The 27,563-nt window shown below is 58.1% G+C and overlaps 2 protein-coding genes across 3 annotated transcripts in view; both read right to left on the bottom strand.

Annotated features, from left to right (window-relative positions):
- The window catches only part of RASAL3 (RAS protein activator like 3), a 56,642-nt gene extending 55,929 nt beyond the window's left edge, over positions 1-713 (bottom strand). Inside the window, exon 1 of one of the 2 annotated variants that reach the window (XM_065576325.1) lies at positions 575-713. The gene's annotated coding sequence lies outside the window, so the exon portion shown is untranslated. The remainder of the gene's footprint in view (positions 1-574) is intronic. The other variant, XM_065576326.1, reaches the window with a different exon arrangement.
- Positions 714-6,105: 5,392 nt separating this feature from the next.
- On the bottom strand, positions 6,106-13,658 carry PGLYRP2 (peptidoglycan recognition protein 2). Its single transcript, XM_065576486.1, has 4 exons — positions 13,458-13,658; positions 10,006-10,980; positions 6,899-7,260; positions 6,106-6,346 (listed from the first exon to the last, which is right to left on the bottom strand). The coding sequence occupies exons 1-4, from the start codon at positions 13,525-13,527 to the stop codon at positions 6,344-6,346; spliced, it is 1,410 nt and encodes a 469-aa protein (XP_065432558.1). The 5' UTR covers positions 13,528-13,658; the 3' UTR covers positions 6,106-6,343.
- Positions 13,659-27,563: the final 13,905 nt, after the last annotated feature.

Raw genomic sequence — 27,563 nt, 5'->3', positions numbered from 1 at the left:
CTGACAGCTTTCCCACCCGAATCTCTTCCTCCCCACCCCCATGGCCCCTTCTCCTCTCCCCCATATCCCCTGCTTCCCCTCCTCTCCCCCGATCTGCCCATGTCCCCTGCTCCCTCCAGTCCCCTTCTACCCCCCTCAGTCCCCTGCTCCCTCCAATGCCCTCCTCCTCCCCAGGACCCCTGCTCCCCCATCTCCCCATGTCCCCCTTCCCTCCAGTCCCCTCCTCTCCCTGTCCCCCACTTCCATCCTCCCTCTGGGCTCCTGTTCCCCCCATCTCCCCATGCCTTCTCCTCCCTCCAGTCCCCTCCTCCCCCCCAGGAGCCCTGCTCCCCCCATGTCCCCTCCTCCCTCCAGTTCCCTCCTCTCCCCCCTCCCCACCCGTTCCATCCTCCCACTGGTCTCCTGCTCCCCCCATCTCCCCATGTCTCCTCCTCCCTCCAGTGCCCTCCTCCCCGCGGGACCCCTGGTCTCCCCCATCCCTCACCCTCCCAGGCGCCCTGCTCCCCCCTCCGGCCACCCGTGCCGAGCGGCTCCCACCCAGCAGCGGCAGCAGCCGGCGCTGCCGGAGCGGTACCTTAGCTCCCTGCTGCCGTCGCTCGCTCGCTCTCCGGCTGGTCCGTCCCGGCAGCGCTGAGCTGTGGCGAGGCACATGTGATCAGAGCAGATGCTAATCTCGCCCTCACTCCGCCTGTGGCTGAGCGGCCCGATGGTATCTCCGCTCCCAGCAGAGAGGGGGTGGGACGGGGGCAGAGGAGCTGATGGGGCAGCAGAGAGGGGGTGGGACGGGGGCAGAGGAGCTGATGGGGCAGCAGAGAGGGGGTGGGACGGGGGCAGAGGAGCTGATGGGGCAGCAGAGAGCGGGTGGGATGGGGGCAGAGGAGCTGATGGGGCAGCAGAGAGGGGGTGGGATGGGGGCAGAGGAGCTGATGGGGCAGCAGAGAGGGGGTGGGATGGGGGCAGAGGGGATGGGATGAAGCAGCAGGAGAGAGGGTGGGAGGGGGCATTGGGGATGGGCGATGGGATGGGGCAGCAGAGAGGGTGGGATTGAGGCGGAGGGGATGGGATGGGGCAGCAGGAGAGGGTGTAGGAGGGGACATTGGGGATGGGATGTGGGGCATGGTTCTGGCTGGGCTCAGACCCATCAGGCCAGGCGTTCTCAGGCACGTGGACCAGGCTGGGACTATGCCAAGCTGCACCCATGCCTGGCCCCATGGCAGGCTCGGCAGAGCCCACAACCCCATTGCCCCTCTCTTCCCCTGAAGGCCTTGAACAGCCATTAATCAGTTAACAATGGACGCGGTCGTCATTAGGTTTCAGAGTTAACAGGACCAGGTCTCTCTGAGCTCCTATACGGGGCTGTGCAGACTCCAGGAAAGTGCAGCATGGGTCACACACCACACTGGCAAGGGATCTTTGCAGCCAGAAGGACCCAGATTAGGTTATTTTAAATGGAAGTTGAGATCCTTCAGCACAAGATGCAGCCATCGGGGAGTCGGCACTGGAGGGACTTTACAAACCATCAGCTCTTCAGTTCCCCATTGCCCTGGACAGCCTGGCATTGCCGGGGCAGCTGGCCCATTTGCAACACCTCTGAGCAGGGCCGGCTTTAGGCCGATTCAGCCGATTCGGCTGAATTGGGCCCCGCGCTAAGAGGGCCCCGCGCCACAGCTCTCCACCCCGCCCACAGCTCACTTCCCCCTCCTCCCCTCCCCTGCACGCTCCGCCCCCTGCTCCTCCCCCGCCCCTGCTTCCCGCGAATCAGAGGTTCGCGGGAAGTCTGAAAAGAAGCAGGGGCAGGCAGGCAGCACCTGGTAAGCTGAATCAGGGGTGTGGGAGGGGGACGTGAGAAGCGCTCCAGTCCAGCACCTCCGGCCCCAGCAGCTCCGGCCCCGGGGCGCCGGCCCCGGTTCTGGCTGAGCGCGCCGGCCCGGTCCGCTTGGCTCGGCTCCGTCCCAGCCCCTGTAGCTCTGCTTGGGTCCGGCCCAGGCCCCGCAGCTCGGCTCAGCTCCGGCCCGGCTCCCTCGGCTCGGGCCGGGCCCGGCCCCCGCAACTCAGCTTGAGCCCAGCCTGGCCTGGCCCGGCTCCCGCAGCTCAGCTAGGGCCCGGCCCCCGCAGCTTGGCTCGGCTCGGGCCTGGCCCCTCGGCCCGGGCCCGGCCCGGCCCCCCATCTTGGCCCCCCGGCCTGGCTCGGGTCCGGCCCGTGTCTGGTCCCCCGGCCCGGCTCGGTTCCGGTCCAGCTCAGGCCCGGCCCCCCAGCTCAGCTCCAGCCCAGCCCCGGCTGAGCAGCTCCGGGCCAGACCCAAGCCCCACGACTCCGGCCGGAGCTCCCGGAGTGCAGCCCGATTCCTGGGGGTGGGGCTTGCAGCAAGCCACGCCCCCAGGAATCGGGCCTCGCTCTTGCTAAAGGCGGCCCTGCCTCTGAGAACTTGCTGCTGTCCTCTGCCAGCGACACTGGTATGGCTGGTACTGGCACGGTCAGTCTGTCAGCATTTCCAGTGGCACGGCTGGTGCTGGCACGGTCATTCCATCAGCATTCCCACTGGCACGGCTGGTGCTGGTACAGTCTGTCTGTCGGCATTCCCACTGGCACGGCTGGGGCTCGCAGGGTCGGTCCGTTGGCATTCCCACTGGCACGGATGGTGATGGCACAGTCATTCTGTGGGCATTTCCACTGCCACGGCTGGTGCTGGCACGGTCAGTCCATTGGCACTTCTACTGGCATGGCTGGTACTGGCAGGGTCAGTCCATTGGCATTCCCACTGGCATGGCTGGTGCTGGTACAGTCTGTCCGTTGGTATTCCCACTGGCACGGCTGGTGCTGGTACAATCTGTCCATTGGCATTCCCACTGGCACGGCTGGTGCTGGTACAGTCTGTCCGTTGGTATTCCCACTGGCACGGCTGGTGCTGGCACGGTCAGTCCATTGGCACTTCTACTGGCATGGCTGGTACTGGCAGGGTCAGTCCATTGGCATTCCCACTGGCACGGCTGGTGCTGGCACGGTCAGTCCATTGGCACTTCTACTGGCATGGCTGGTACTGGCAGGGTCAGTCCATTGGCATTCCCACTGGCACGGCTGGTGCTGGTACAGTCTGTCTGTCGGCATTCCCACTGGCATGGCTGGTGCTGGTACAATCTGTCCATTGGTATTCCCACTGGCATGGCTGGTGCTGGTACAATCTGTCCGTTGGTATTCCCACTGGCACGGCTGGTGCTGGTACAGTCTGTCCGTTGGTATTCCCACTGGCACGGCTGGTGCTGGTACAGTCTGTCCGTTGGTATTCCCACTGGCACGGCAGGTGCTGGTACAGTCTGTCCGTTGGTATTCCCACTGGCACGGCTGGTGCTGGTACAGTCTGTCCGTTGGTATTCCCACTGGCACGGCTGGTGCTGGCATAGCCATTCTGTCCACAGCATCACCGGAATTGCTGGTATGTCAGAGAGCAGGAGACTGGGACGTGAAGTGTGGCACCAGCGGGGCACGGTGGCGGGGACGGGCGCCCCGAACTGTGTTTGGCCAGCGGCTGCCCTTCATTGCAGGAACTGCTACGTGCAACCACGGATGAGCTCCTGATAGCGGCACCACAGCGCCCCCTGGTGAGTTCCCAGGGAACTCGAACTTGCCTCCTGGAATGGCAGCAGCACCTGTACCCAGGACTCCCCCTGCTTGGCACCACACCCCAACACAAGATGTATTTAGTGCAGAAGTCCCCAAGTGATATCTAGGGCGCTGGGTTGGATTGGGGCACTGGCTCGCCTGGGGCACTGGCTAGCCTGGAGTGCCAACTCCCCCATGTTCCCAGCTGCTGAGTTGCACTGGAAGAAGCTAAAGCACTGAGCTCCTATGGGGTTTGGGTATGGAGTGGCAAAGAGGAGCGGTGTAGGGCTGGGGACGGGGTCAGTGGCTGGGTTAGGATTAGACGGACGTGTATGTCGTGGGCTATTTTCCAAACATTTCCGTGGAAAGCAGGTGCAGTCTGTGAAACGTCCCGTTCTTGTGAGGTTTTTGCCACCTCGGATGAATCTGGAGAAGGATCCTTCCAGCGTGACTCAGAACCAGAGCCTGGATCAGCCCCCCTCTCCCTAGAATCCAAAGGGCCAAGGCTCTGGATTTGGGTCATTGCGGGCTCACTTGGGGGCTGGGGCCTGGCCCTGCCCCTTCTGAGTTGGGCTGCCTCACCCTGACTGAGCACACCCAGACACAGACAGCACGAATGCCAGGCACCCACTGAGGGCATTGACGTCCTGGAGGGAGCGGTGCTGTGCCAGCAGGGGTTCATTTCTATAAAGGAGAGGGAGGTGATCCCTGCCCTGGGGCTGATGCTAGGGGCAGCTGCCTGCCTCCCAGACAGCCTATTCTGTGGCTGGTAAATTGCAACAAGAGCTTTATTGCTGGAGACTCAAGTCATCGGCTTATCCATGGGGCAGGGAGAGCACAAGCTAGGACCCAGGTAGCCCCTCAGTGCCAACTGGCTGAGGGCACACCAGGGCATAACTCCCACGCATTGCCCCAACACACTGTTAGCATAACCTGCATCTGAAAGGTGCCATGTGAGGAGTCATATGCAAACCAGAGACATGCTGGCAGTAATGTCATTGTGTGATATGTGTATGGGCCGTGTATGAAGAAATACAGATGGTGCCGAAAATATGTTCTGAAAATGTGTTTGGCAAGCAGCCCAGCCTGTCCTAGCCAAAGGAAGGGGGCTTCACCTCTTGGCTTGGGCTTCAGTGTAGGCTGAGCAAGGGAAGGCCAGAAACAATGGAAATACATTTACATATAAGGTAAAAAAGCCATCACCCTAGCCAGTCGGGGAGATGAGCACTTAACAGTCATGATGGGGAGGAGGCTGCATCCCGGGAAGCCCTCCTGGCTCTTGGAACAGAGACAACAGCCTTTGGGAAATAGAAGCAGGAACAGAAAGTCATTTGGGCATCCAGCCAGAGCTCTTGAAATCTGAGACAGGTGGATCCGTCAGCTGAGGGGCTGACATCCCTGGGAACTGACTTGAGGTGAGAAAGCTGTTTAGACAGAGCATAACTTGCTGAAGTTAAGTTTTAGGCACTACACAGCATGTTTGGTTTGTAACCTTTCCTGTCACTTTCAGTCTGACTTGAAATCACTTAAGCCTCTGTTCTTTGGTCATAAATTAATTCCTGTTTTATTACAAACCATCTCAGTGCTGTGCATTAAAGCGAAGTGTGAGTCTTCAGCTAACCTGACTAGCTGGCGTGGGCTCTGTGGAGGTAGCGAACGTAACAACTTCTGTGAGAGTCACAGTGAGAGGCACTGCATACTGCAGGGAGCCATCTCTGGGGAACATGACTGGTACCTGCAAGGCAAGGCTTGGACTGGCAGAGCCCTGGAGCGTTTGCTGGCAAGGCCGACAGGCTGGTATGACCCACAGCTTAGCAGCATGGTAACACTGTGGCTTGCAGCTCTGGGTGACCTGAGCAAGAGGTCAAAGAAGCACACATACAAACACATGCATGCACACACACAACACACTGAAAACCTGTGTGCACAGGTACACACACTGCACACTGAAAACACATGCACGTGCACACATGTTGCACACCCACTGCTCCTTGCCAGAGGAGGGCCCCCCTCTTATTCTCCCCTCCTTGCTGTCCTGACAGTGCCACAAACACTGGAAATATATTTATATATAAGGGGAAAAAGCCATCAACCTGGCCTGTCGGGGAGATGAGCACTTAACAATCCTGATGGGGAATGGCACATGTCATCCCAGCCAGTGACTTGGCATAAGATTGTCATGGTTCCTGGTGCCTGCTGAACTGGGGTCACATTCAAGCCAGTCACCAAGAGACTATCGAGTCTCCTGTCTGAGGGATTGCAATCCTGAAGGGCTGGGGACAAGAGTCTGAGCCAGGATTTCTGGGTTCAGTTCATTATTTAATCCACCCTGCCCGGATGGGTGACCATAGGCAAGTCACATCCCCCCTCTGTCCCTCAGTTTCCCCGCCTCAGTCACAGTGGGGATGGGAGGGTAATGAGGGGGCCCTTGAGGAGCACTTTGCTCTGCTCAGCCGGGTGATGGTGTTGGGACTCTCAAATGGAAGCCAGGCTGCAGTGACACTGAATCATGTTCCCATGACCAGCTTTATTGGAGGGGGATTTTCAGTACAGGAGCAGAGCAGCACATTGTAACTCCTGGGGCTAGCGAAGCCCCCCTGACAGAATAGCCTCCACTGAGCCACCCTCCTGGGAACAGGCCACTGCAGCCTGCTCCCTGGGCAGTCTGAAGGCATGGTCCTGGTCCTGGTGGGATGTGTCCTGAACTGGGTCATTACCTGGAACACGACCCATGGCCAGGAGTTCTCACTGCAAAAGCAAAGAGAGAAAACATGGGTTTGACCCCAGAGTGTCCAGGAAATGCCCGATTCCTTGTAGCCTCCCACACCCCAACACACTGAGCTCCGGAGAGCCTGCCCAGGGCATGAACAAGGCCAAAAGAGCCCGCTCCCCGGAACTGCCCAGGGCAGCCGGAGCATGCCATTTCACCATCCCCAGGGTCAGGTGGCAATGAGCAAATCTCAGCTTCCAGGTAGAAAGCCCTGGGGGTTGGAGAGAAAAGTTGGAAACTGTGACTCCGAACAGCTCAGGAACCATAAGGTGCGGAGCCAGAACCCAGCAGTGATCAGCTAGAGACATCTCATGCTGTCTGAGCCAGTCTCATGACTTTGGGGGCTGGACTCCCCTGTAGACTGCAGGGGAGCAATCCCTGATGGGAGCCCTTGCTGCTGGGGGGGAGGGAGGACAAGACGGGCCACTGGCTTGGAAGCCTTCAAAGCATCTTCACACTCCCACAGCCCCATTAGCAGAGTGCCCCCTAGTGGAGAGGGAATGCTGGGGAGCATGCGGGAGAGGTCTCACCTTGAAGCCCTGCCATGTTTGGATCTCCCGGTAGAGTATGTTCCCCGGGCATGCAGTGTGCACCATCTGCCGGTGCCCATGCACTGTGTAGTTGGCCTGGAGCTTGGCGCCCTTCACCGCGCACGGCAGGAAGTTGTCACGCACCAGCATGAGGGCAAATGCTTCCGGCAGCGTATCCATGTAGTCCCCGATGAAACTCACGCCGTAGCCTTTACTGTTGTAGCCACGGGTGTGAGCGCCAACCCAGTGCCAACCCCGGCCCTGGTACATGTATCCGTCTGATCCGACCACGAAGCTGCAGCAGGGCAAAAGCAGACAGAAGCTGAGAAGGAGACAGATCCCGTTTCCCTTGCAGTTTGGATCTGGGCTTTCAGCCCACTAGAGAGACGTGGGTTGGCTGCCAAACAGGGGTGCCAGTCCAACCCAGGGAGGGTGGATGGGGTTCCCCATGCCCTCCTGGGTGCCCACAGGGATAGAGGAAGGCAGCTTTAATTTGCAGCCAGGCCTTTATAGGGGTTTGCACAGATTCATTTTACCAAGCTGTGCTCCCTCCTGGCCTTTTTTCAGGTGGCACTGGCCTGCTGCCTTGCAAATGTCACCTACATCATTCCCTTCAGCAGGGCTCTCCCGGCACTTGGGACTGAATGGCTCTCTGGGGTGGTGCCCATGAGACCAGAGCAGGTCTGGCTGTCTGCATGAGCTTGGCAGTCCCTGGGGACAGAGCCCTGAACCGGGCATGTCCCTGCCCTCGGGGCATCAGGATTCATAGCATTTAAGACCGTAGGGGACCTGTATAAGCCAGGCCAGAGAATTTCACCACTTACTCCCGCCTGGAGCCCAGTAACTTGTGTTTGGTTAAAGCATCTGTCAGCCAGGCCCCCAGCCTGGCTTTGGAGCCATCGAGAGATGGAGATCCACCACTTTCCCTAGGAGTTTGTGCCAGTGGTTCATCCCCATCCCTGGTAAACACTTGTGCCTGATTTCTAGTTTGAATTTGTCTGGCTTTAGCTTCCAGCCACTGTGTCTCTTTGTGCCATTCTCCGCTACAGCCTGGCAGTACCCGGTGTTCTCTGCCCAGGCAGGACCTTATACATCGTCAGCAAGTCACTGCTCTATCTTCTTTGTGATAAACTAAACCGATTGAGCTCTTCAAGTGTCTCGCTGTCAGGCACATTCTCCAGCCCGCATGTCATTTCTGTGGCACTTTCCTGCACCTTCTCCAATTTTCCCACATCCTTTTAAACCCGTGGACACCTGAAGGGGGCGCTGTATGACAGTGTTGGTCTCCCCAATGCTGTAGCCAGAGGGAAAACCGCCCTCCGCACCTGCTCTCAGCTCCCCTGTTTACACATCGAAGGGTCGCATCCACACCATTTTTTGTGCCACAACATTCCACTGGGGAGCTCCTGTTGAGTTGTTTGTCCCCTATGACTCCAAAATGCTTTTTGGCCCCTGCTTTCCAGGATACAGGCCCCCACACTGTAGATGTGACCTTGGGACTAGACTGAAGACCTTTGATGCGACTGTATTCCAATGCATTTTTTTTGAATGGACCCAGGTTTCCAAGCAAACTAGATCGTTCTGTATGACTGCTCTGTCTTCATCATTATTTCCCACCCTGCTAAGCTTTTATCAGCAGCAATTTTTTATTTACTTCTGGATCATTGATGAAAACGCTGAATAGCGCCAGGCCCAGAACCAATCCCTGTGAAGCCCCCTCGAGACATTGCCATTTAATGATGATTCCCCATTAACAACTAGTTTTTGAGCTCTGTCATTTAGCCAGTGCCTGGTCCATTTAACATGTGCTCTATTGACAGTGTACAGTGCTGATTTTGTCATCAGAATGCCGTGTGGTACTAAGCAAAATGCCTTTCAAAAATCTATTACATCTACATAGTTACCTTTGTCAACTGAACTTGTAAGATGAAATCCGGTTTGTTTGACAAGACCTATTTTCGATATAACTGTGTTGACTGGCATTAATTATATTCCTATTGTTTAATTTTTTATCAAATAAATCCTGTATCAGGTTTTTCCTTAGTTTGCCTGAGGATGATGTCGGGCTAACAGGCCCACAGTTACCCAGATCACTCTGTTTACCCTTTTTTGAATATTGGCACAACATTAGCACTCTTCTGGAATTTCCTCAATATCCCATAATTTATTAAAAATGAACATCATTGGGCTGGAGATCTCCTCAGCCAACTCTTTTAGGATTCTTGGATGCAAATGATCAGGGTCTACTAATTTAAAATGTTTACCCTAGTAGCTGTTGCCTAAAATCCTTCTTCATCATCCTCATGTGATTCAAGATCATCCTGCTTCTTTTGAAATACAGACAGAAATATTTATTTAATACTTCTGCCTTATTTGCATCATTATGAACAATTTTACCACCCCCGTCTAGTGATGGGCCTATGTTATTGGGATTTTTTTTTATTCCTAATATAGTTTAAAAACTCCTTATTGTCCTTAGCCCTGCCAGCCATGTATTTTTCTCTGGTGTCTTTAGCTTCCCCTATCAATTTCCTACCTTTCATAATTTCTAATGTATATTGATTGCCATCCATTTCTTTTTTCTGTTTTTTATATGTTGCTTTTTTATTTCTAATTGTTGCTAGGATGGGCTTTTAGCCTCAGTCACCCTCTTTCTGGATTGTGGATTCATGCTTCTCCCAATTTTCATTCACATTTTTTTCTGTCCAAATGTTTCCTCCCCATCAGTTTGGCTCATCCTCTCCCTCAGTTTGGGGAGGCTACTCCTGTCGAATCATCAAGACTGTATATTGCAGTGAGGCAGGGGCAGCTGCTGGGGTCAGAATCCTGCCTCAGGGCCTGTCCTGTGCTCTCATGGGGGAGGGGAGGGGCTGTGTTTGAGCCATAGGAGGCTAGTGGCCTTTGTGGATAGGGTGACCAGATAGCAAGTGTGAAAAATCGGGACGGGGTGGGGGGTAATAGGTGCCTATGTAAGAAAAAGCTCCAAAAATCAGGACTGTCCCTATAAAATCGGGACATCTGGTCACCCTATTTGTGGAGCAGAGGGTGGCTCTAAGGTGGGGACGGGCATCCAGACTGGCGTTTGCTCCGGGCTCATCTCTAGAAGCATGTAGCCCCGTTAGTGTAGCATGTCCCTGGCTGGTGAGGGGAGAGAAATAAGCACCTACCCAGGTAGGCCTCCGTGAACTCCTGCACTGCCCGGCTCGCAGCGGCCAGCAGGTCCCCGTCCCCAACCCCGCTAAGCAGGGGCGCCATCCAGGGCAGCGCCCGGAGCAGCTGGAGGGAGCGCACCACCTGCTCCTCCAGCTGCCCGGCCTCCGTGAGCTGCACAAAGTTCTGGCGCCTGAAGTTGCTTCTGGCCTGGCCATCCCCGGCCAGGCCATCCCCAGCGTAGTACTCTCTCAGCAGGGTGCTCAGCGGGGCCACGGGCATGCCTTGCCCTGCTAGGTGTGCCCCCAGGATCACCCCGTCCAGCGCCCCATTGATGAAGGCATCAGTGAGGTTTGAGGGGCGGCCCAGGAGGGTGAAATTTTGGGGCTCGGACACGCTGTCCCAGCAGCCATTCGGCCCCATGAGCACCTGGCTCTTGTTGGCCTGAGCCAGGAGAAAGGCCACGCCCAATGCCTTGGCAATGGTCACTGCGTAGAGGGCGTCTATAGTCAGGGGCAGCCCCGGATGTGTCTGGTTCAAGGGCTCAGTCGTAACTAGCAAAGGCTCCAAAGCCTCGGGGGGCAGCGGCATCTCCCGCCTCCCCTTCAGCCCTGCTTCAATCCCAGCCACCAAGGGGCTTACAGCCACTGTGGTGCCATCAGGGAGCAACACCACCCCCTGCTCAGTCGAGGACGCCTGGACTTTGTGCTTCAGGACGCGCATGAGGAAGGATCTCTGCTCCTGGCTCAGGAAGGGCAGATCCGGGGGCACGGCAGGTGCCTCCCCCAGCAGGAGCTGGTAGAACTCGCTGTCACAGCAGCCCAGGCCCCGGGCGAGCTCCGTCACGGTCAGGTTGAGGTGTCCGTCCAGGTGGTGAGATTCCAGCACTTCTACGACTTGGATCACGGAGTTCATGTGAAACGGGAGGGAGCCTGGGAGGGGAGGAGCAGGAGAGGCTGTCAGATCCCTGCTCCTGCACTGCTCACTAGGCTAAGCAACGGGCAGCCCAAGTCGGGAAGTTTTGCACTCTCAGGGATGGGTGCTATCGGGGAAAACAGGCTAGTCTGGGAGCTCAGTCGCGCTCTGGGCCACCTGGGCTGAGGGACTGGAACAGCACAGAACAACCGTTGCTATTGTGGCAGTTGACTGAGGGCTTGTCCACATGGCGCTGCGGTCCGGACTGAGGGGTGTGAACTGCTCTAACGTGTTGGGCTCCAACTGCCCCATGTGACCTGTTGGCATGCTCTAAAGGGAAAGCTCATGCATTAAGGAAATTAACAGAGCGCTGCCAGTTTAGAGACAGTTGAAATGAGGCAACCCAGGACTGATCAGTGTGTGTGAAGCAATCCAAACCCGGAGATTGGCAGGCTGATTTGGCTGTAGGGCGTGCCCAAGAAATTGCTGCATCAACGGAGGTGGCTACTAAAGATGCCACAGAGTTGCAACAGCATCAAGTGATCTGTGCCACAGATACACTGGGGGTCAAGCAGAGAGCACAACTCAGAGAGTCCACTGGAAAGCTGTTTGCTTTCGCTGTCACAAACTGTCTTGCAATACAAGTGATTGGCTCAAGGACACACTCTGCTGGAATTGCAAGAAAATTGGGGCACTCACAGAAGATGTGCTGGTCAGGGCAAAACATGCTGCCCCCAGGTGACAAGAGCAGCAGCAGACGATTTCAGATTCAGCTTGCTGCTGGCAATGTGGAGTGCACCGAGGATGCTGGAGTACCTCCCCAGGGGCTTAGAAGACAATACCTGGAGTGTTATTTGGATTCCTTTGCAGTTGGCAGGAATTTGTAGCATGGAGTGTATTACTGATAGTAATACATTGGTAATTCTTTCTGGCCTTCCCTTTCACACTAAAGGAGGAAGAGTATGTAGTGTACAGGAATTGGGTAGTGTCCCTTTAATAGTTTGGAGTGGCATCCCTATATCTTTCTGTTGCAGAAGCCAGCCAGACCCCTGCCCAAGCAGTCCAGCACACAGGTGGCTGGGCCGAATGTTTATACATCATTAACACACATGGCTGTTTGGGATCCCACTCTGCCAATGTGGGGTCCCTGTATTGCTAATGCTGTGTAGAGAGCACAAACACTGGCGCTGCCCAACTCCGAGGCTGAAGATTTAGGGTTGTTTTGTAAAATAGTTTGAAGAAACATAACACTTAAGAGAGACAGGACAATGTGAACCCCCCACTCCTGTACGCCTGGCATCCCCTGCTATCGTCCCAGGTGACCCCTGAGATCCCACTCACTCAGAGAGACTGGAGGGAATAAATCCCACCCCAGCCACCCCCACCACACTTCCTCTCTTTCCCAGCTAGGTCCTTTGATCATTAGGCAGCAGGTTGCAACGAGTCACTTTCACTCTGTGCCCCATACGGTCACTTTCCCCTGGCTGGTTGGTTGGGTATTTTGGGGCAAAACAGGAGGTCTACTTCTCCAGCCCCAGTGTAGACGTACCCTTGTTTCGCTTCAGTTTCCATCTCTCAAACTGCGCGATAGCTCTGCCCCAGGTTGCGTGAGCGTTCATGTGTTAAAAATGGAGAGGTGCTCAGACACGCCGGTAACGGGGCCCCCAAGTACCTCAGCGAGCGAGGTAGCTAGATCTTCACAAACTAGGTTTAAACTGACTAGATTTCACGTTGATCAAACATCCCCCAGCGAGCGTTCCCATGCTTGGGGGCCTACCGAGAGCCTGCTGAGAGCGGAACTTTTACTTAAAGACCCAGCTTCTGCAGTCCTGGGATTAGGCCAGAATCTCAGCTGTCATTATAAACAAAGGTGAGTTTCTAGCTCTCCTGCCAACAGAGGTGACCCCAGTGTGACCCCAATGGCTCCAAAACCAGAACACAAAGAATCAGCACTCGGAATGTATTGTTTCTTCTAAATCTCATGATTTAGGGGATCAGACTCGTGATTTCTGACCGTGTGGGGGTGGCTGTGCGATCCCCTGCAGCCTTCCCAGTCCAAACATTGATCTGGGGGTACATGAGAGCCTAGGAGAGAAATTGACTAGAAGTGGATTAGAAGCCTGTCCTAGGCCCCGAACCTGCTGGCCCCCAGCCCCCTCGCTCACCCTGAGCCCCTAGGGACGATCAGGAAAGGACGGATGCAATTTCACTCCCCAGTCACACAAACACTCCTCAGGGTTGGTGGCATTCGTCATGGCAGCTCTAAGCTAGCATGAAACCGACCCCTCTGGCTCCAGTGCAGGAGCTGAATGAAAGGCAGGAGGCAAAGAGCCACCAGGATGAGATTCCCCATCTCTTCCCTGTGACCTGGGCTAGTATCCGAAAGGAAAGCTGTGGTTTTATTCCCATCCCTTTCAGCCTCTCACCTCACCTGAGCTGTTCTAGCAACCACACAGGTCTCCCCACTGCAGAGCAGCTCTGGCTATGCGCCTACCTTTGCCAGGCTCCGGCCACGTGCAGAGACCCAGCAGCCCAGCGAGGAACCACAGCTTTGTCTGGCCCATCTTCTCCAAGGGCAGCGCTAGTCTCCTGGTCTTAGGACCGAGCGAGCCGCACGGCTCCCTACAGGGACAAAGGAAAAATCAATAGACGGGTGTCAAAGTCTCCGTCCCCAGGGCTGCTGCACCCTGTGTACTCCCAGACTTTGCCCCTTCACCTTGGAGTTGAGCTTGCCCCTCAGCACTCAGGGGCTGGTTGGAGAGTGAGTGACACATGGGACAGGATGGCCCAGCCTCGCCGCGGGAATCTGCAGCCCCACAGCCTTCCGCAAACACAGAGATCCCCCTAGCCCCAGAGCATGTCTCCGAGGGATGGCTCAGGCTCCAGAACACAGCCAGCGAGCAGCAAAGTCACTGCAGCGCCCCCTCCTGGCTGCCCACAGACTTGCTCATCCTGTCCAGAGTGCACTGCCCCGTCTCCCTGGCAACCCCCCAGTCCATCCCTCCACCCAGGGCCGGCGCTTCCACTAGGCGATTGCCTAGGGTGGCAGAATTTGGGGGCGGCATTTTGCCATCCTTGGGGGAAATTCGGCAGTGGGGGGGTCCTTCCGCTCTGGGTCTTTGGTGGAAATTCGGCAGTGGGTCCTTCACTCGCTCTGGGACTCGCCGCCGAAGTGCCCCGAAGACGCGGAGTAGAAGGACCCCCGCCACCGAATGCTCAGAGGAGGAGCGCTGCCGCCTAGGGTGGCAAAAACCCTGGCGCCGCTCCTGCCTCCATCCCAGGGCTCCCTGCCCCATCCTGTCCCTCCACCCCAGCCCTCCCTGCCCCCTCCTGTCCCTCCGCCCCCAGGGAACCCTGCCCCCCTTACCTCTGCCCCAGTGCTCCCTATCCCCTCCTGTCCTTCCACCCCACCCCTCCCTACCCCCTCCTGTCCCTCTGCCCCATCCCTCCCTGCCCCCTCCTGTCCCTCTGCCCCAGGGCTCCCTGCCCCTTCTGTCATAGAATCATAGAAGATCAGGGTTGGAAGAGACCTCAGGAGGCCATCTAGTCCAACCCCCTGCTCAAGGCAGGACCAACAGCAACTAAATCATCTCAGCCAGGGCTTTGTCAACCCTGGCCTTAAAAACCTCTAAGGAAGGAGATTCCACCACTTCCCTATGTAACCCATTCCAGTGCTTCACCCCCCTCCTAGTGAAATAGTGTTTCCTAATATCCAACCTAAACCTCCCCCCACTGCAACTTGAGACCATTGCTTCTTGTTCTGTCATCTGCCACCACTGAGAACAGCCGAGCTCCATCCTCTTTGGAACTCCCCTTCAGGTAGTTGAAAGCAGCTATCAAATCCCCCCTCATTCTTCTCTTCTGCAGACTAAACAAGCCCAATTCCCTCAGCCTCTCCTCATAAGTCATGTGCCCCAGAGTGTCCCTTCCGCCCCAGCCCACCCCAGCCCTCCTGTCCCTCTGCCCCAGAGCTCCCCGCCCCCTCCTGTCCCCCTGCCCCAATGCTTCCTGCCCCTCCCTCCCATCCCTCTGCCATAGCCTACCCTGTCCCCTCCTGTCCCTCTTCCACCGGGCTCACTGCCCCTTCCCATCCCATCACTTCCTGTTGCTCTGGAGGCCCCAGGCTTGCTGCCTGCACACCCGGAGTAACTCAGGAGGCAGGAGGGCACCATGGGATGCAGTGAGCCCCCACAGGGGATTGGCAGGAGGCCAGAGGGGGAAGTACCCAGCTGAACCTGTGTCACCTCAGGGTGGTGACTCTTAGTCTCTGCAGAGCGAAGAATGCAGGCAAGCCAGAGCAAGATGGAGCATCTTACCTGGGGCTTCAGGGAAATATCTACCCCTGGCCACCAAGTAGCCATGGCAGGGGGTGGGGGCAGGTGCTGTCCAGCCCCAGCCAGGGACCCCTGGCTCATGAGCTCCAGTCAGAGCAGCTCTGCTTTCAGTTCTGGCGCCCCAGTTCAACCCTGATGTGGCCCACAGAGGACGTGGTGGGTGGAGAGGGAGAACCTGGCTGTTTGGGATTTACAAACCCCACAGAGCACAGGCAGATGGGTGAGGAGAGTCCCCCTGTGTGCAGGTGAGCAGGCTGATCAAACCCAGGACAACTGTCTGACCTGTCAGCTATGGAGACAGGCACCCACAGGTGTGACCAAGAGAGAAACCCAGACCTGCTCTAAACAGGCAAGAACAGAAGGGGGGAGAGGAGCAGAAAGGTGTGTGTGTGGGTGTGTGTGTGTGTGTGCACGTGTGCCTGTGCATGTGTATGTGCGTAAGCATGCACATGTGCACGTGCGAGCCTGTGTGGGGGTATGCATGAGTATGTTCATGTGTGTGTGTGCATGTGTGTGTGACAGATAGGGACTGCAAGCCCTGGAGGTTGAAGGAGTGATAGACGCAATTCAAGGGGAGAGTTCATGAACAGATCTGATTGAAAGCAAACAGACGAGGGCCAGTTAGGGGCAGCTGGGACCCCTGGAAAGGCTACACCAAGAGATGGGGATGCTGCCCCAGCTTGTGCCCTGGGTGGCACCCATGAAGCAGGTCCCAAATGTACTTCTCACCCATGCGGGCAGCGGGCACAGCAGGGCTGGGCTGCCAATGGCTCTGCAGCTCACCAGGTCTCCCTGCATAAGCCTTGGCCATGTGCCCGTCTGTGCACTGCTGCCAGGGTCGGCGGTCAGCGGGCTCGGTTGGGTTTCCTGCGCCCTTGGAGCCAGAGGAGACAGCTCACACCTAGTGTAGACATGTCTCCATGAGGGGCTGAGCCCCCACTCACTGCAGGGGACAGGGCCGGCTCTGGCTTTTTGGCCGCCCCAAGCAAAACAAAAACAACAACAAAAAAAAACGGGGTGGCCAGAACGGCAAAGCAAAAAAAAAAAAAACCTGTGGCGCGGCTGGAGCACGGGTGCAGGGGGACCGGCTGGGGGGAGTGGGAGGGAGCGGGCGGGAGAGAGAGAGAAGGCGGCTGGTTGCGGTGCCGCAGACTCTTCTCCTCATCCGGGAAGGAGAAGACGCCGTGTGATGGCACAGACCCAGCCCTCGGGGAGAATAGGGCCCGGCCAGCCACCAAGCGGCAGGAGGGGGCCCTTGCCCCCAGGCCAGAGAGCTCAGGGCCAGGAAGGACCAGCAGGATGAGTGTGAACTCAGACTAGAGTCCAGTCAGTGGCTGAGTGGAGAACACACACCCCGTCCCTCCATCCAGTCCAGAGTGAGACCCCCGTGCCCCAGGAGAGCTGCCCCCCGGGCAATCGCCCTGCCTCTTCCCAGGCCGAGGCAGGGACGATTCAGGCCTGTTTAGTGAGAGCTGGGTAAGGACAAGCCACGTGGCCAGGAGCCCCCCTCCTCCCGAGCACACCAGGGTCATCTAGAGCATTGGTTCTCAAACTGGTGGTTGCAACCCCTCAGGGGGTCACAACCCGGTTATGTGGGGGGTTGCAAGCTCCAACCCTGACCCCTGCGCCGGGCTGCCAGCCCCAAGCTCCTCCAGCCCCGCTCCACCCCCAACTCCACTCCACTCCACCTCCAGCGCTGCTCCACCTCCAAAGAAAGGTGCCAAATAGAAGTTTGCCCAGGGCGCCATTTTTCCTATGGCTGGCCCTGGTACTGAGACAACATTGGAGGGCTTGATTCGCAGCTGAACAAGTACTTTAGTAATTAACAGTCAGAGACACAAGTGCAAACTTTTTCCTGAAAATAATGGCCACTTGTACTGCTAAAACCGCTAAAAAACGAAAGGTTTCAGAGTAGCAGCCGTGTTAGTCTGTATCCGCAAAAAGAAGAACAGGAGTACTTGTGGCACCTTAGAGACTAACAAATTTATTAGAGCATAAGCTTTCGTGGACTACAGCCCACTTCTTCGGATGCATCCTGCGCCGCCGGAGCCCGGGCGGGGAAGTGCCCGGCTGGGGACGTAGGGTCTGGAGGCACGGGGGCTGCCCGAAGCCGGTAGCGCTCGGGCAGCCCGGCTCTTACACAGAGCCGAAGAGTCGGGGAGGAGCAGAGCCGCCATTTTCCCGGACATGTTCGGCTTTTTGGCAATTCCCCCCGGACGGGGGTTTGACTGCCGAAAAGCCGGACATGTCCGGGAAAAAGAGAACGTATGGTAACCCTATCTGAACAGGCTGTGCGGTGTCACTGCCAATCCCTGCTGGCTGCATTGCTGCCGAAGGGGCTCGAGTCTCTCACAGGGGTCTACACTCAGCTGCACTCACTGAGGAGCCCCGGCGAGAAGCGGCGGGGCTAGAGCCTGAAGTCTCAGAGTCGTGGGGCTCGCCCTTGCAAAAAGAGGAGGCCTGGGGCCTAGCACAACCATAGGGGCATCCCGAGCGTGATGGGCACCCTGGGACACCAGGACAGAGGGGGGACTGGTTCAAGCTGGGAGGACCTGAACACCAGCAGCCGGCGGCAGCAGTAGTGGTGGGGGTGGCCATGACGGGGAGCAGAGACAGAGCTCTGGGGGTGCAGGACAGGCAGCTGGGAAATCGGGACCAAGGAACGTGCCTGCTGCTGTTTGCTTCTGCTGCTCCCATGGGAAGAAGGCTGGGGGCGTTCTCAGCCCACAAACAGAACCACCCGGCTCTCCCTGGAGGAGGAGACCCCGGCAAGGCCTCACTTCACTGGGGCTGAAGGGGGACAGGCACATTCCAGGGCCTGACAGGTCAACGCTCAGCCCAGCTCCTGCATGTAGCGATGGGAACTACCACTCGTGGAGCCCACCCGGCCCAGACTGGTGCTAAGTTCCAAGCAGCCAGACCCTGCCCCTCCCTGTGGCTGCCGGCCCGCGCTGGCACCATTTGGCTGCAGCATGGATCAGCAGGTGCTGATGCACGAGTAGGGTTACCATACGTCCGGATTTTCCCGGACATGTCCGGCTTTTTGGGCCTCAAATCCCTGTCCGGGAGGAAATCCCCAAAAGCTGGACATGTCCGGTATAATAGGGAGGGAGGGGCCTGCAGTGCTGGGTCGGGGGCCGGAGCCGCTGGGGCTGGCAGTGCGGGGCCGGGGGCTGGCGGTGCGGGGCCGGGGCTGGGGCCGGGGCTGGCGGTGCTCGGCAGGGGGCCGGGGGACGAGAGGGACAGTACCAGCTTGTTGGGGCTCCGGCGGGAGAAGACACGGCGTGGGCACTTGATGTGAAGGTGTCCTGAGCACCAGCTGCGCATGTTGAGCCACTCAACAGTACGGGAGGGGCTGGGGCCGTCCTCCCGGTGCAGCAGAATCAGCTGCTTCAGGGCACGCACGGCTGTGTTCTCCAGCATCTGCTCCAGCTGCAAGGGCAGAACAGGGGCCCCTAGAATGAGCCAACTCCCCGGTGGAATGATCCCCGCCCCGGCACAGCACAGCACACACAGCCCCATCCCAATGCACAGATGCCCTCCCCGCCCCCCACGAGCCTCCATCCCTGCACGACATACACAGCCCCCTACCTCTGCACAGCCCCCTCAGCGGGCAATTCTCCCCCCACCCCACCCAGCATGAGCCGCTGCAGCCCAGCCCAGCCCAGCTCCCCCCTCAGGATGAGCCCCGACCCCTGCATGGCTCGCACAGCCCTCCCCAGCAGGAGTGGAGGGAAGTTGCAGAAGGGACTTGGAAGCTGGTCACAGATTCCCACACCAGAAAGGCCCTGTGGGATGTGTGTGCTAAGCCCACCTGACCCCTCATCCTGTGATGGGTTTGCAGCCTGGGTCCCAGGTGGTGACATGCCACCATCACCCTGCCCCGTGCTTGCCACCTCGCCCCACACGAAGTCTAGAGGAGATGAACCTTTCCTCCACAGGGCCTGGATCTCGGCCTTGGCTGGCTGCTGGGCTCGGGTGAACGTGGCTGTAGGCTGCTCTCTGGACCTTTTGGCCTGAAGCCATGGAGTACCCCCAGGATCCCTAGCTGTCCTCGGCAGTGCCCGCCACTGGTAGGCTGCTCTACCCGAAGGAGGAGGCGGGGGCACCCCAGCCTTGATGCAGGGACCCATGGGCACTCGGTTCTCACACAGGGGCACCAGCGGCCGTATCGGACAGTGTCTGCGCGGGTGGCCGAGGACTCCACAATGCTGCATCTGCCGGGCGAGGCCTTCTCTGCCGTCTTCGAGAAGTACCCCGAGAGCCTGGTGCGGGTGGTGCGGGTGAGTGCGGCCTCGGCTCCCATCCCACGTGCTGACGCCCTCCCCTCCCCTGCATTGTGCCGCACGCTCAGACTCTCCCCTTCCCTTCCAGATCATGGTGCGTCTGCAGCGGTTCACCTTCCTGGCCCTGCACAATTACCTGGGGCTGACTAATGAACTCTTCAGCGACGGGAGTGATGGGCCCTGCCCTGGAGCTCCTCCCACGGGAGTGGTGAGTCCTGCTCCCTGCACCAGAACCTTCGTCCTTCCCATCCCCGGTTCCTCTTGCCCATGGCAGTTTGGGCCAGACTTGGGCCAGTGTCCAAACCCTGGTCCCACTAGGGGGGCTGGAGGCCGGCACCTGGCTGGGGAGGGGACAGAAAGAGCTAGAACCCCCGGTAGGGTTACCATACGTCCGGATTTCCCCGGACATGTCCTCCTTTTGTGTGCTAAAAATAGCGTCCGGGGGGAATTTGTAAAGCACTCACAATGTCCGGGATTAGCAGAGAGTGGCTGGGAGGGCTGCAGGGAAGTCCCAGGCTGGACTCAGGAGCAGCTGTAGAGGAGCCGGATCCGCCCTGCATTCTGAGCCAGCAGCTCCCTTGCAGCCCAGTCCAGCAACACTGTGCAGGGCCAGACCGGGTTTTGTTGTGCAGGGCCAGACCGGGTTTTGTTGTGCAGGGGAGCTCAGCCACGTGTCCGGCTCGGCTGCACAGAGCCCAACACTCTGTTCTGAGCAGCAGGGTAAGGAGGTCAGGGGGCAGGAAGGTTCTGGAGGTGGAGGTCAAGAAACGGGGGGGGCTTTTTGGGGGGAGTGGAGAAAGTTTTGGGCAGTCAGGGTACAGGTAGGGGGTAGGGTCCTGGGGGGCAGTTGGGGGGGGGTCTTAGGAGGGGGCAGTTAGGGGACAAGGAGCGGGGGGGGGGTAGGGGGCTGGGAGTTCTGGGGGGGAGCTGTCAGGGGGCAGGAGTGGAGAGAGGGATCGGAGCAGTCAGGGGACAGGGAGCAGAGGGGTTTAGATGGGTTGGGAGTTCTGGGGGGGGCTGTCAGGGGGCAGGAGTGCGGAGAGGGATCGGAGCAGTCAGGGGACAGGGAGCAGAGGGGTTTAGATGGGTTGGGAGTTCTGGGGGGGGGCTGTCAGTGGGTGGGGAGTGGTTGGATGGGGCGTGGGAGTCCCAGGGGTCTGTCTGGGGGTGGGGGTGTGGATAAAGGTTGGGGCAGTCAGGGGACAAGAGGCAGGGAGGCTTAGATAGTCCTGGGGGGCAGTTAGGGGCAGGGGTCCCAGGAGGGGGTAGTCAGGGGACAAGGAACGGGGGGAGGGTTGGGAGGTCAGGGGGGGGCGGGAAGTGGGAGGGGCAGGGGCGGGGCTAGGGCGGGGCTCCTCCCGTCCTCTTTTTTGCTCGCTGAAATATGGTAACCCTAACCCCCGGAGCAAAGCCCCTGTGTCTGCAAGGGGGGGATCCCTGTGCAGCAGGGATGGAGCAGGGCCTGGCAGGGTGCCCCCTGCTGGCAGCAAGTCGCAGTGAGAGGCCTTAACACCCGGCCTGGCGGCTCTGGAGAGGTGGAGAATCCTGCGCCCAAGCAGCCCCTCCCCCTGGCACAGCCCTGCTCTGCCCTCAGACTTGGCTGCTGGAGCAGCGTTCCCTGCCTTGCTGGGTGGAGCACCTGGCTCGGGGTGGAGCCAAGGCCTGTGGGAACAGCCGGGTCACTGGGCCGGCGCTGTGACCCCCTCGCCCCAGCTGCCAGGGAGCCAGGAGCCGAGAGCAAGCTTTGCGGGGCCGTCGTGTGCCGGCAGCACCTGGCGCTCTGGGCTCAGCTGGGCTCTGCGCTCTCCTTGTCTACAGTGGCACATCTGGCCCCTCCCACGTTACGCAGCTCTGTGGACACGGGTCTCCCTCACACAAGCCATGCGGCTGCTGGCGTGGAGCATGTTTCCTCCTGGGCCATCAGCCAAGTGAGGGGAGCCAAGCCGTCCCCGTCCCTGTGCCCGTCCCCGTCCCTGTGCTTGTCCCTGTCCCCGTCTCTCTGCCTCAGCTCTGCTCTGGGGTGGGGGCAGGACTCGCTGGGGGAGGTGTTGCCCCACGTGATGGAGGACGTCAGACGAGATGCTCTGAATGGCCCCTGTTGGCCTTGAATGGTGGGTGTGGCTGGTCCCCAGGCTGGCACTGCCCAGCCTGGCCTGGTGCTGATGCCAGCTGTGTCATGAAGGAGATGCAGCCGCTGCGACTCTTCCCCCAGCCCAGCCATGCCTCGCACACCAGCCCTGTCAGACACAGCAAGCGCGTCATCAGCGTCTCCTCCATTGACCACCACAAGGAGAGCTCTGGAGGCAGCCAGATGCCAGCGCCAAGGACCTGGGTAAGGGTTGCCCTGGCTCAGGGAGGGGAACGCAACAGCTGTGCTCCCCCTCAGAGCAACTGAGCTGGGCATGGACCGGACAGGGGTGAAAGAACTCAAGGGTGCAGAAGGGCTCAGTACGGGATGCTGTGCTGCAGGGAGCGGGGTGGAGGCCTGGGCACTTCCCTTGCACGGAACTGGTCCACACCTTCCATATGCCACGACAGCTGTGGAGTGGCTCTCGTCACCAGTCCTGCCCCTGGAGGTGGCCTGGCTGTAGGGTCCGACCCAGGGCAGGGGAGGCTCTGGACCCCGTGTGCTCGCTGTGCCAGTGTAACGGGATGTGTGTGTCACCCTCACAGCTGATCAGCTCAAGCTGGGGTCCCTGGAGCCCTCTGCAGTGCCACTGCTGAGCCGCTGCACCTCCATGCCAGTGGATAGCTCAGGTAAGTGGAACTCTCCCAGGATGGGACCAGGTTAATTGATAAGGGGGGTTGCACTGATAGGCTTTGCTGTGTCAAAGGGGTCACCAATACGACCTTCAGGGCTAACCCAAGCTAAGTTGCTTGTGGATCCCTTGCTTATGCTTAGAAATCTTGCCCTCCCTGAATGCCAATTCCGGCAGTGATACAGATCTTTCCAGTCAGGCCTTATTTCCTTCCCCCAGAGCTCACACAGATGGAACGAGTGTCGGTCGGTGCTTGGCTCCCCTTCATGGGTGTGTCTGGGGGCGGGGGGTGTGTGGGATCAAGGAAGTTGAGTTACACAATAAGAGGTTTACAATGCAAACGCTTGATGTAACTACACCATGGGCTCCAGTGATGTGATAAGTGAGATCAGCATCCTACAAGCATTTCAGCATTTCTGAACACCAAACACATTCGCATCAACTTCACATCTATTCTAACAGTGCGAACACACTGGTGAGCCAGCCTGGTTCCCGGCTCTGCGTTTGTCAGGGCTCAGTGAGGCCTGGGGGCCTTGGCATGAGCTGGCACTTGGTCTGCCAGCGTCACAGGGCCTTGCTGCTTCCTCAGCCTCTCACGCTGAGTCCCTCCTTGCGGAGGTCAATGGCACTGTGGCCATAGGTGCTGACTTCTGCTGGTGCTGGTGGGTGCTGCCCACCTCTGCGGCCGACCCCGCCCTGACTCCACCCCTGCCCTGCCCCCATTCGAACCCCTTCCCCAAAGTCCCCGCCCTAACTCTGCCCCCTCCCTGCCCCTATTCCAACCCCTTCCCCAAATCCCCTGCCAACCCCGCCTCCTCCCATGAGCGCACCACATTCCTGCTCCTTCCCCTCCCTCCTGGAGCTTGTTACGCCGTGAAACAGCTGTTTTGTGGTGGCAAGTGCTGGGAGGTAGGAGGAGGAGCAGGGACCTGGCGCACTCAAGGGAGGAGGCGGAGGAAGAGATGTAGGTGAGTTGGGGCAGGGGGGCGGGGAGGGAAGCTTGGCAGCGCCCGCGCCAGAGGTTCCCTTTGCGCTCCCCCACCCCGGGCTACATGCCTTTTGGGCAGGTGGGATGGCATCCCCCCCCCACCCCGTTCCCTCCTTCCCGGGTGCTGGGCCTCAGGCCTAGGAAACATTAAACCCCTGCACAGCTGGAATGGGGAGGGGTTGGTTTCCATGGAGCTGGGGGAATTTATGCTGGGCTGTGGCTCTGCCAAGGTTAGTGGGGTGCTCCAGAGAGTTCAGGCTCAGCCGGAGCTGTAGGCTGTCCCCCAGGTCTCCTGGCCGCCTATCTGTGGGTGCGCACCTTGGGGGCAGGCCTGCCCCTCACCCTGGTGCTGGGGCTGACGTTCCTCTCTCTCCTCCGCCCCCACCCCCCAACAGGACGTCAGCCTTCACTTCGTGCTGTGGGGCTGCCTACACGTCTACCAGCGCATGATTGACAAGGCGGAGGATATGTGCCTCTTCCTGCTGCAGCCTGGAGAGATGGTGGGCCAGCTGGCTGTGCTGACCGGGGAGCCCCTCATCTTCACCATCAAGGCTGAGTGTGACTGCACCTTCCTCAAGATCTCCACGTCGGACTTCTACGAGTTGGTGTCCCCCTTCCCCTCCTCATCCTGTGGGCAGGCTCTGCCCACCTCCCACCCCACTTCCATCTAGGCTGGTGGCCTGGGTCAGATTGGGGCCAGTGCCCCCTAGAGGGGAAAGGCACCGTGTCCCATTCCCCACCCCCATAAACCAGCCAATCCCCTGCCCTGGGCTGGATTGGAGCTGCCTCCTGCTAGATGGGGAAAGGCCCCATGTCCCAGTCCTCCAATCGTGCACCTGTTGCATGGGCCTGGATTCTCCTGCCCTGGGCTGTGATCTGTCCTGGTGCCATGTTTTCTTGGCTGGCTCTGTTCCAGAGGAGGTTGGTGACTCAGGGAGGGGGCGGCTGCAGTCAGCAGCGCACTGGCAGCAACAGGGCCACCTGTGCACTGACAAGCTGCCCGCTCTCTCCCCAGGATCATGCAGGAACAGCCCAGTGTGGTGCTGAGTGTTGCCCATACTGTGGCCGCCCGCATGTCCCCATTCGTGCACCAGATGGACTTTGCCATCGACTGGATGGCAGTGGAGGCCGGACGGGCCTTGTACAGGAGAGTGAAGCCTGTGCTGGGGGGTGCTTGGAGACCCTGGCTGGGGAACCCCAGCTTCTCCGCCTAGCCCAGGGCACAGCTGGGACCAACTCTCCCTGCTGTGTTTAACCCCTTCCACGCCAGGGTAATGGGCACCCCTGTTACTCTCAGCCTCGTCTATGCCCTTCCTGCAGCAAAAATGACTCAGGCATCCCAGCGCTCTGGGCGGGCGCTGTCCAGACCAGCAGCCGTGCTGTTTCCAGAGGGGCCAGGCGAGACCTGACCAGCTGCCTGTGACCCCTCCATGGGACTCAGGTTTTCACCTGAACTGACCTGACTTCAACTCCTTCCTGGCTGCAGGTGTTGGATTGAGAGCAGCCCGGGAGCTCTGGGGATGGGGGCGTCCCAGCCCAGGGTGGATGCCAGCTGGGGCTGTCCGACTCGCCACTCATTGCATGTGCTCTACCAGCCTAGGTGGTAGGGGGCGCTCTCTCTGGGGGAGACACTGGCTTAGCTGGCTGGCTCATTACATGCACTCTCCCACCCAATGTGGTAGGGGACGCTCTAGTTCTAGGGCTGGAGGAACCCAGCCCTAGGGACCCTAGGTCCTGCAGGGTAGCTCCATTGGGAGGGGACTTGCAGAAGGAAGTAGAGCTCCATGTGAACACACAAGTGACACAAGCAGCACATTGACAGAATTACAGACCTGCCTCCCCCAGAAGAGTAACCCTAATCAATGAGCCTACCCCAAAGTAACGGGCATATCTGGTAACAGCATGCAAAAAGCCTGTCTCCTTACGCAGGAAGGTTGGATCCCATGTTGGTTAATGCTGCTGGGAGATTGCTTTAGGTGAAAAAACGCTGTAATAATTGATTTTAGCCTGTTAATGTTAAATTTAGATTTTCATTTTATATGTAACCAGTTCTGTTTCCATTAGCCTGACTCAGTACCTCTTAAATCTTAATCGTTGATAATAAATTTAGGATTGTTCAACTATACATATATCTCATTGCTGCAAGGTTATAAAAGGTCTGGTCCTGAGCTGTACCAATAAGCTGTTTGGATTCTGTTCCCTGGTAATTTCTGTGAGTGTCCTGTGACAGTAACCCGATGCTACTGGGGGACACTTTCAGAGGGGCTTGGGGGCTGCGGTGCAACTACTGTTACCGTGCAAGGCAGAGCAAGGGCTGGCAGAGCCCTGTGGAGATTGGTAGGATGGCTAACAGACTGGTGATGTTATGCTTGACTAGATATCAGCTCCCTGAGAAAATCTTCCTCTCGCCAGGTGGGTAACAAGGTGACTCGGAGCCTGGGCACCCCAAGAAAGCTGCACACATACCCCTGTAACCTGCTTTCCCTCCTCCAGGGGCCTCTTTATCTTAGCCAAACCTCAAATATGTTCAAACCGTGTTCAAATATGTTAAGGACTGTTACAAAGAGGACCCTGATCAACTGTTCTCCATGTGCACTACAAGTAGGAGAAGTAGGAATCAACTTAATCTGCAGAAAGGGAGATTTAGGTTAGATATTAGGAAAAACTTTCCAACTATAAAGATAGATAAGCTCTGGAATAGGCCTCAAAGGGAGGTTGTGGAATCCCCATCATTGGAGGTTTTTAAGAACCCATTAGACAAAGAGCTGTCAGGGACGGTCTAAGTATAGTGCCGGACGGGATGATCTTTCTAGGACCCTTCCAGCCCTACATTTCTAGGATTCTCTGAACTGTGGAGTTTAATTGGTGAGCCCCACAGTGAACTGACCCTGCAGCCTTCACCCAGCTCTAGTCCAATGTGAATTATTAACAAAATGAGCTGGTCCCTGATACGGAGACGCCACAAGACCAGTGAGCACAGCAGGACATACCCTATCAGAGATACCCAATGACAGTCGTTCCCTTGTAGTGCAGTGGGGGAAGCTAGGTAATCCAATGGTTCCTCTCGCATAAAGTCTTGCAGTACACAAACAGGGACTTGGCTTAGAAAAGCAGAGATGCCTTCCCTCACGTACTATTACAGGCACCTATCCTAAGTCTGTAAGTAAACAGACACGGTTCACAGATAGCCTTCTGACCCAGAAATAGACTAGACAGGAGGGAGGATAACTCACCAGAACATAGTCCATTCCACTTACAACCCAGAATTCATCAGCAACACTGAATTCCCAGAAAATCAAAGATGAGAATATGATTAAGAACGAGACCCCAGATCACTAACTACAGGGATTAGATCTAGCTTTGTGGGTGTGCAGTCCATGGGGGGGGCACCCCTTTCAGTGAGACAGCCCTTCTCGGGGGTCCACTCTCTCTCGGGGTTAGGCCCCTTCACCTCCTGGAGCCGCACCTCTCTGAGCCTTAGCACGTCTGTCTCTCGCCGTGGGTCCCCTCAGGGAGTCCACTCGCTCTGGACCCCCCCGGGGTCTCCCTCCCCCTAGACCGGAGTGACTCTCAGCCAGCGTAAAACAGGAGGGTTTATTGAGCATTGAACACAACAGAGGAAACACTCAGGGCCTCAGGCCTGACCTCCCTCAGCCCAGTACATCCCAGTCTCCTTGCATCCAGGTGGGCTCTGCCTGCCCGTCCTCTCCAGCCCAGAGCCTCCCTGCTTCCCAGCTGCATCTGAGATCACCGGCCCCAAGCCCCCCTCTGTCCATTGTCTTCTCTCCAGGTAAACAGGGTCGTCTGGGCCTCCTTTCCTCTCTGCCCTCCTCTGGCTGGAACCCACTGGTTGGGTCATGGGGTCCTCTCTTCACAGCCCATTGTCCTCCCACTGGCTAGAACCGGCTGTGACTCCTCATCTGGGTCTCTGGGTCATCAGATCAGCGGTCGCTGGGGTGTCCATCCTCCAGGCCATCGGCTGGGGTCCCAAGTTCCCTCTCCGGTCCTCTGTAACAACAAACTCCCTCTCCCCTCACCTCGTTAAATCAGTAACACCCAGGGGCACTGAGTCCCACTCCCTCTGCATGCAAACCATTGGAAAACCACAAAAATATAAGAAAATCCCCCATTTTGTCACAGTGGGGATCCTGGAAGAGTGGTTAGAAACCCCAGAGAGGCACTGAACTGAGGTCTTCTTCCATCTCTGCAGAGAAAGGATAAGGGAGGAAGCCC

Source organism: Chrysemys picta, chromosome 22, assembly GCF_011386835.1.
Source record: "Chrysemys picta bellii isolate R12L10 chromosome 22, ASM1138683v2, whole genome shotgun sequence".
NCBI classification, from domain to species: Eukaryota; Metazoa; Chordata; order Testudines; family Emydidae; genus Chrysemys; species Chrysemys picta.
This window is presented reverse-complemented; position numbering and strand designations above follow the sequence as displayed.

Bases quoted from the DNA above. Each gene is read 5' to 3' on its own strand.
- PGLYRP2 (XM_065576486.1), bottom strand. From the start codon at position 13,527: ATGGGCCAGACAAAGCTGTGGTTCCTCGCTGGGCTGCTGGGTCTCTGC. The intron at 10,981-13,457 runs GTAGGCGCATAG...CTCCCCTCCCAG, and splicing joins GTGGCCGGAGCCTGGCAAAG to GCTCCCTCCCGTTTCACATG. The intron at 7,261-10,005 runs GCTTCTAGAGAT...CTGAAAGCCCAG, and splicing joins CTACACTAACGGGGCTACAT to ATCCAAACTGCAAGGGAAAC.